At 38.8% G+C, this 8,420-nt stretch overlaps 1 protein-coding gene across 1 annotated transcript in view; it reads right to left on the bottom strand.

Moving 5' to 3' along the window:
• LOC119422765 (transcription factor AP-4) overlaps positions 1–5,358 on the bottom strand; it is an 11,180-nt gene extending 5,822 nt beyond the window's left edge. Inside the window, exons 1-3 of the mRNA XM_037690160.1 lie at positions 5,039–5,358; positions 818–983; positions 573–671 (exon numbers count right to left, since the gene is read on the bottom strand). Coding sequence (XP_037546088.1) covers positions 573–671; positions 818–983; positions 5,039–5,127 — 354 coding nt within the window. The 5' untranslated portion in view covers positions 5,128–5,358. The remainder of the gene's footprint in view (positions 1–572; positions 672–817; positions 984–5,038) is intronic.
• Positions 5,359–8,420: the final 3,062 nt, after the last annotated feature.

Consider the following 8,420-nt stretch of genomic DNA (forward strand, 5'->3'; position numbering starts at 1 on the left):
CAGCCTGTGGAGCTGCTTTTATCCAAGAGACTTCTTCAGCCTGTGGAACTGCTTTTATCCAAGAGACTTCTTCAGCCTGTGGAGCTGCAGTAAACTCAAGTCTTATAAAAAGCACCTTATAGTGGATCAAAAGACGAAATGTTTCAACAAGAAGAAATCATCCAGAGGATTGGTTTTAAGTTTGTTAAGATCTTTCTACCTGGATTATTGAGCGTGCATCAGGATAATTTGGATTCATGTTCTCTTCTCATCCGACAGTTTAATGAACTTATTCAATATTTACTGAGCTCTGAATACGAGGAGAAGTAACCGTTTTATGAAAGTACTCAAACAATACATGTCATTTTGCAAAAGCTGAAAACATTGCAGGCAAAAAAAACCCCATGAAATCGACAATTTATTTTCTCTAAACAAACGGAAAAGTAAGAAATAAAAGCAACACAATGCTTGGAAACCACTCCAAATGATGTACTCAGAAGCAAATGAAAATCTCAAACCAACTGTAATCTGTAACTCAGGGTGAGTGTAACTGTTTATATATAAAAGTAACCAATTATCCTGCACTCATTTACCTGGATGAGGCGTTTCAGCTGATTGTTCTGTGTGAGAAGTTGGGTTTTTTCCTGCTCCAAGGTGAAAATGTAATCTGCCGTCTGTTGAAGAATGGCTGCCTGGCAGGGGAGAAACCAGAAGCTCAAGTTAGAGACGAGTTCCTTCAACGCTTGAAACAAATCCACAACAGTTGCTGAACTCCCAGTAAAATACGCCGGGACTTTACGACCCGTGTTTTGGTCAGAGTGGGCAGGACGGGAAGCACCTTGCTGAGTTTCTCTCCGTCCGTGTGAGGCAGGAGTGTTTTCAGGGACTGAAATCCAGCGTTGATGCTCTGCATGCGACGGCGCTCGTTGCTGTTAGCGATTTCTCGCCGGATCCGTCTCTCCTGATCCTGGGCTGTCTCCGGGCTGAGGGGGATGTTGGCCAGGCTGAAGGAAATAAAAAGAAGCAGTCACATGATCACCGCTCGGTCCCAAAGTCTCATCCCTACTGTGCATTTTAAGGCCTAAAACAACAGCCTCGTCTTTACAGAGGAAGTTGTGGTTGATAAAGTTTGTTCAAAATATTACCGTATTTTTCAGCCTTTAAGTCACAGTTTCTTTCATAATTTACTTACAGGCTGAAGCGACATATTTATGGATTTCCCCCCCATATTTATAAAACAATTTTTGGCTGAGATATGACCATTTTCATTCATTCTGACTGAAAAACAAAAATTGAGCAGTACCACTTTCAGCCACTTGATGGCAGCAGAGTAGTAATAGCTGTATGGCATGCTATAGTATCATGTAAACATGGCTATAATGACAAATTCAAAAAAGGGCAAGACAAAAACAACTTTGTTGCTTTTGTCTTGAGCTTTTTTGAATTTACCCTGTCCTGGATGACTGAGAATCTTCACCAGCTATTAATGACTCAATCAGCCTGCCATAAACCTTCATTCTGCTTGTTGCTTGGAACCGTCAAAACAGCTGCACTGCCCCGGCGAAATGCAGCTAATTTGACCATTAAAGTGCATTTATTAAGTAAACGTTACACTGAGACACACATTTGCTATAATTTCGAGCAAACAAATAATTGTTTTTAAGTGTTAAACTTGTTAAATTCTTGTTTTGCAGCTGACATACTCAGTTCCAATCTGTAATTGAGTTAAAAAAAAAAAAAAAAAAAAACTTCCCGTCCTCCGTCTGAAGCTTCTGTTAGCGCCGACCTCTTTACATTCCTAAAGTTCAGCTCCATGGAGGTCCACGAGTTTGGCTGAACCCAACAACCCCTCGAGAAGCTTCATCTCCCCATGTCAGATGTCATGCTGGTAAACCCTTCAGCCATATTTACTCAGAGGGGGGGAACACGTCAACCATTAACACCGTGGACGACCACAACAAGCTCGAAAAAACAGATTTAGAAAAATGTCAGAGGTCAGGCAGAAAATAAACCGTCCAAAAGTTCCTGTTTAGAGAAGATGGTGGGTACTCCAATGACCACATCGAAAACTAAAAAGGCTGGAATTCATTTTAAGAATGCACAATATGGAGTCACATTACATTACTAAAATTAAAGTTAAAAGATTAATTTAAAAAATCTTTACAATTATAGCCTACTTACGACTTTGCAACGTAGCTTACTTTGAAAGATTCGCAAACATCTCTCTTAATTACCATGTGACAAACCAGAGGAGCATATAAACACTTAAAACTTAAAGTTTGTCCTAAAGAATTTAACTATTAATTGATCCTAAATGATTTACTGCACGGATATTATCTTAGAACTGGCATTAAATACAAAACTACTAGCTTCCAACTAATTCTAGGTAAGTAAATAAACGACTAAAGTTGTTAGGGGATGTCTGCATAATTGAAAACATGAAAGATTTAACAGCTTTCAAGTAATTTAGAGATTTATTTCTCCTCACAGATTAGACACGGATGCAATTTAGTTCAAATTCAGATCGTACAGATATAAAATAAATAAATAAATACAATTGGACCCAAGAACAAACCAGGAAGGTGAACCAGGACGTAAAATCAGATACTCACAAATATCAATGAAGTCGATGTTTGGTCAGATCAGGCAGCGCGTCTCGACTAAAATTATATATTTTCACCACATACATTTAAAAAATATTTAAAAATATATATTTTGAACACCACACACGTGTGTACACAATTTCATTCCACCACATGTGATGCGAATGACAAGGAATGACATGGACTGTTTTCGGTTTACTTTCTGCCCACTAACAAACTGCGCATGCACGAAAACGAGTGCTTCTGTTTACAAACTTGAGCATCATCAACACAAGATATTTTGCTAACAGACAAACATGGTTGTCTCCCAATTGTTATGATGATAATGTTTTTCAAGAAAAATCTCACATCACACTTAGCACTTGGGATGTGTTGTGAATAACGATCAACTACAAATCGCACTAAATTTCAGCACATCTTCCAAACGGTCTGGATTAAAGATATTTTGGGGGTTTTCACAGAGAACAAGTGACGTTAGCTCAAAAAACTGGAAAGTGGTGTATTTCTATATAAAGACTGCTGCACACCATTTAATAAATGTTGTGCTGCCATTATAGATCTCCCGCTGGAGTAGTTTTGTATAGGGGTGCAACGATTGCAGCTTTCTGGCCAATCACCGATTTCTAAAAAGTCTGACCTGCCGATACGATTTTGTTTTATAAGCAACACTGTCAGATGTTAAGGTCACAATGCACCTTCAATTTTCCAATATTATTTTACTTAAAAACATACCCTTGATCAATATCCTAGAAACAATACAAACTCGTTTTAACCGTCCATGAGGTAGTGTAAAAAAAAGAAAAAAAAAAGTTTAGATAATTGTTAAAAACAAAACTGTAAAATCGGTTTCTCATGCAAGTATCGGCCGATTTACCAAAATTAAGGAAAATGGGGCCGATAAATTTTGTACCGTTTGTTGTAATGGTGCACCACAAGGCTCAGTCTTAGGACCCACCCTCTTTAAAATGTACACAAGTAATCATTCCTGATGCATCCGTACATTTCTATGCCGACGACAGCTAAAACAACTGCTAAGGTTTTCCAGCTTCTAGTCTTGCATTCAACGTCATTCAGATTTGTTCCGTTTCAAACTTGTGCTAAACGCTGCTAAAACCAAAGGGATGTTGCTTTCAAACAGGAAGTTGGTACCAGCAGTCCTTCCTTCTATTTTATCTACGAATGGTGTTCGCGTTTGTCGATTCTTACAAATACTTGGGAATCTTGGTCGATTCACTCTCTTTTAAGCCACATGTCGAAAACTTGATAAAGAAATTGAAATTGGGTTTATTTTGCAGAAATAGATCTAGTCCAACTCTGAATGCTAGAAAACGCCTTGTAACTGCTACTTTCCTTATACCTCATCTGTGTTTTTGTTGTTTTAAAGCAGGTCTCTCTTGAAAATGAGTCAGTGAGACTAACCTGTAAAAATAAAAGGTTGAATGAATGAATGAATGCTTTTTTTTTTAATTAAGAAACAACATGGAGAAAAACCTCTACATTCCAGCACATCTGAGAGGTGCAGTGATTCCATAAAGCGGAGATGAACCAGATGTTTTCACGCAGCTGCAAGAGGGAAAATACTTCCGCCCGTTTCGGTCGCTAGGGGGCGCGCCACCAGGCTGGACGGTAGCAACAGTGAAACATGACACCACGAGCAGCAGCAGGCCCCCCTGGCACCGAGAAGAACAATGCTCTCCGCCGTTAGCACCAAGCTAGCGCCATGTTATTGACCCCGTTGCTGACACACACACACACACACACGTGTGTCCACCATAAGACACACTGGGCTACCGTTTAAAAATTAACACGCGAGCGAGCACGAGCTCAGAAACCAAATCCCAGTCGACGCAGACGCAAAATAAGTGCGCAGTCGAGCTAAGCTAATTTTAGCATAACGACAGCGACGTCTGCTGCGCGGAGCAACAAAACAAAAAAAATTTTTTTTTTTTAAAAACGGACAACATACCAGAGCCGAAACGTAGTTTGACAAATAAAGATTTTATTCGAGGGCGAATAAAGTAGCAGTCACAGCTTCTGGGGCAAAAATATAAAAGCGTTGTTAAATAGACACTTATTCCTAGCGTGTTTTGTGAGGCGACGATTATGCTCACTACCACGTGGTTGGTTTCCCTCTAGACCGTATCGCTTCCATCTCGCTTAATTTACATATTTCTAAAGGCGATCCACGCGCCGTGCACGGCAGCGTGAACAATTAGCACAGCAGAAGTAACGCCTCGGCTGGTAAACTGTGGCTGCCGACAGCTGTAAAGACACTCGGAAGCTACGTTCAACAACCAGGCTACAGCTGCCAACACACAGCAGCCAAGCTAACAGCTAGCATGTTACCTGGACCGGACTGTGCCACACACATGCACACGCACACATCCAGACACATGCTGGCCAGAGCCGCGTCAAATCTTACTTAATGTAAACGGTTCACTCGCGCTGCTACACACCTGCAGAGACCTCCTATGACGTCCTTCTCCGTCTTCTTGAACTGCTGCAAGGACGACACCTTCTCTGTCGGCATCATGAAATAATCCATGCTTTCAGATCCACCTTCTTCTGTCGGTCCGTGCGTGGCGGGGCTTTTCTGTTTTCTTCTCCTTGACGCTCGCGTTCAAAATGCGACGGTGCGCGTGTCGATCGCCGTGGCGCGAACCGCACGCGCCGCTTCAAGTTCGATCTGAGGAAAAATAAAAGTAAAATCAAGCTGTGTTGCTTTCCACAGCTGATGGGGTTCCCTCCAGTGTGTGTGTGTGGCTTCCTACCCCCGCCTACTACGTGCGCGCGCGCGTGTGTGTGTGCAGCTGATCTGTGCGAGGCGGGAAACAGCTGGTTGGAATCAGAGCTCGTTTTCCGGAAAAGCGAACAAACCGTGCTCTGTTGTTGCAGTTCTGCAGCAGCGTGACTGCAGTTCTTCAACTTTACAGACGCTCAGCGACAAGATAATGACCGAAGACTTGATCAAGACCACCAGAGACCACCAGAGACCACCAGAGACCGTGGACAGGACCAAGAAAGCTGGAGCAAAATGAACAAAGGAGATTCAAAACACAGAGACCATGCGACAATAACAATAAATAAATAATAATAATGAGATCTGCACGCAAGATGCCAAATGCACGGTTCCGTTAAACTGCATCTGTCTGTGCAAAGTGTTTTTACAGTTTTATTATAATATTACTACATTTGGAAGCCCACTGTGAAAATATCCTTAGGTCATAATTACCAGATACAGTTTCAGTTATGAATCTGGCATCATATAATTATGACTTACTAATATCTCAATTATAAATTAGTGTCTCATAATAATGATTTAGCATCTTAAGTTATGCCTTAGCATGCCATAAACATGACTATCTCAGAATTACGACTTAGTATCTCATAAATAATACAGTATCACATAAGTCATATTTAACATCATATGATTATGACTTAGTAATTCATTAATATTTAGTGTCTGTTATTTATGACTCAGTATATTGTAAATAATATTTAGCATGTGATAATTATGACTTAGTATTTCATAAATAATATTTAATATCTGATAATCATGACTTAGTATCTCATGAATAATATTTAGCATCTGATAATTATGACTCAGTGTCTCATAAATAATATTAAGCATCTGATAATTATGACTTGGTATCTCATGATTAATATTTAGTATCTGCTAATTATGACTTATTAAATATTATTTATGAAATACTAAGTCATAATTAGCAGATACTAAATATTAATCATGAGATACAAGTCATAATTATCAGATGCTTAATATTATTTATGAGACACTGAGTCATAATTATCAGATATTAAATATTATTTATGAAATACTATCTGATAATTATGACTTAGTATCTCATAAATAATATTTAATATCTGATAATTATGACTTAGTATCTCATGAATAATATTTAATATCTGATAATTACAACTTAGTATCTCATATATAATATTTAATATCTGATAATCATGACTTAGTATCTCAGGAATAATATTTAGCATCTGATAATTATGACTCAGTGTCTCATAAATAATATTAAGCATATGATAATTATGACTTAGTATCTCATGAATAATATTTAGCATCTGGTAATTATGACTTAGTATATCATGAATAATATTTAGTATCGGATAATTATAACTTGGTATCTCAAACAATATTTAGCATCTGCTAATTATGCTTTACTATCTCATAAATAATATTTAGCATATGATGAATGATAGTTTCTCATATATAATATTTAGCATCTGATAATTATGACTTAGTATCTTATGAATAATATTTAGCATGACAGTATCTCTTATGACTTAGCATTTTAAATTATGACTTAAACAACTCAGTAAATCAGAATTACAACTTCATATATCATAAATAATATACAACATATATAATAAACTTTAATTCTATAGCACCTTCCAATGACGCCTTGCATTGACCAAGGTGCTTTACAAGATAAAACAAGATTAAAAACAGGACACAATAAATCAGTGCAAATTAAAAACACAGCGAGAATAAAAGAAGGTAAAATAAATAAATAAATACTAAACTACTAATAGTTAAACATTAAAAGCCTTTTTAAATAAGTATGTTTTCAGTTTGGCTTTGAACAGAACCAGATCAGAGATGGCACGCAGCTCATAGGGAAGAGTATTCCAGGCTGTTGGGCCTGCAACAGAAAAGGACCGGTCCCCCCCATTGTTTGCACCTTGAGCAAGGCACCACCAGCAGATTTTGACCAGCAGACCGTAAAGCTCTGCTGGGCTGGTGGACTTTCAAAAGTTCTGAAATATAAAGTGGTGCAAGGCCATTCATAGCTTTAAAAACAAACAGTAGCAGCTTGAACTGTATCCTGAACTGAACTGAAGTCAGTGCAAAGAAGAAAGGACAGGAGTGATGTGTTCATGTTTACATGTGTTAGTCAACAAGCGAGCAGCAGAGTTTTGTACAAGCTGTAAACGGGAGATAGAAGATTGATTAATACCGACATATAAGGCGTTACAGTAATCAAGCCTAGAGCTCACAAAGGCATGGATGGCCTTCTCCAGATCACAACGGCTAAGGAGTGATTTTACTTTGGAAAGCAGACGGAGCTGAAAGAAGCTGGTTTTCACAACATAACTGGTCTGTTTATCTAACTTCAAGTTACAGTCGAGCTCCACTTCTAGATTTTTTACCACCTGGTTGGCGTGGGGGAGCGGAAAACCTAGACTGGGAGAGATGTTGCATGAATTACTGGAAGCACCAAATAAAATCCATTCAGTTTTATCGTTATTTAGGTGGAGGAAATTCTGAGACAGCCAGTGCTTAATGTCGTTTAAGCAGCTGACAACAGAGTTTAAACTGAGTGAGGAACTGACCGGCAGATAGATTTGTAGATCATCTGCATACAGATGAAAAGACAGATTATGGCGTGCAATGATGGGTCCTAACGGTAGCATGTAAAGTGAGAAGAGAACAGGCCCCAGAATGGATCCCTGTGGTACGCCAGAGGTCAAAGAGACTGAAGAAGACAGATCACCGAGAAAGTTCTGTCTGTTAAATAGGACTTAAACCACTCGAGCAGAACTCCCTGAAGGCCAACCTGCTGAGCCAAACGAGTGATCAGGACCTGATGGTCTACAGTATCAAAAGCTGCTGAGAGGTCCAACATCACCAGAACAGGTTTTTTGGCATCAAGGGACAAAAAAAACATCATTCTGTACTTTGAGTAGTGCAGATTCAGTGCTATGACGGGGTCTGAAGCCAGATTGAAATTTTTCAAACAAGTTGTGTTCTAAAAAAGATGGCAACTGAATGAAAACAACCTTTTCCAGAACTTTGGATAAAAATGA

Source organism: Nematolebias whitei, chromosome 16, assembly GCF_014905685.2.
Source record: "Nematolebias whitei isolate Nwh7 chromosome 16, NemWhi1, whole genome shotgun sequence".
NCBI lineage: Eukaryota > Metazoa > Chordata > Actinopteri > Cyprinodontiformes > Rivulidae > Nematolebias > Nematolebias whitei.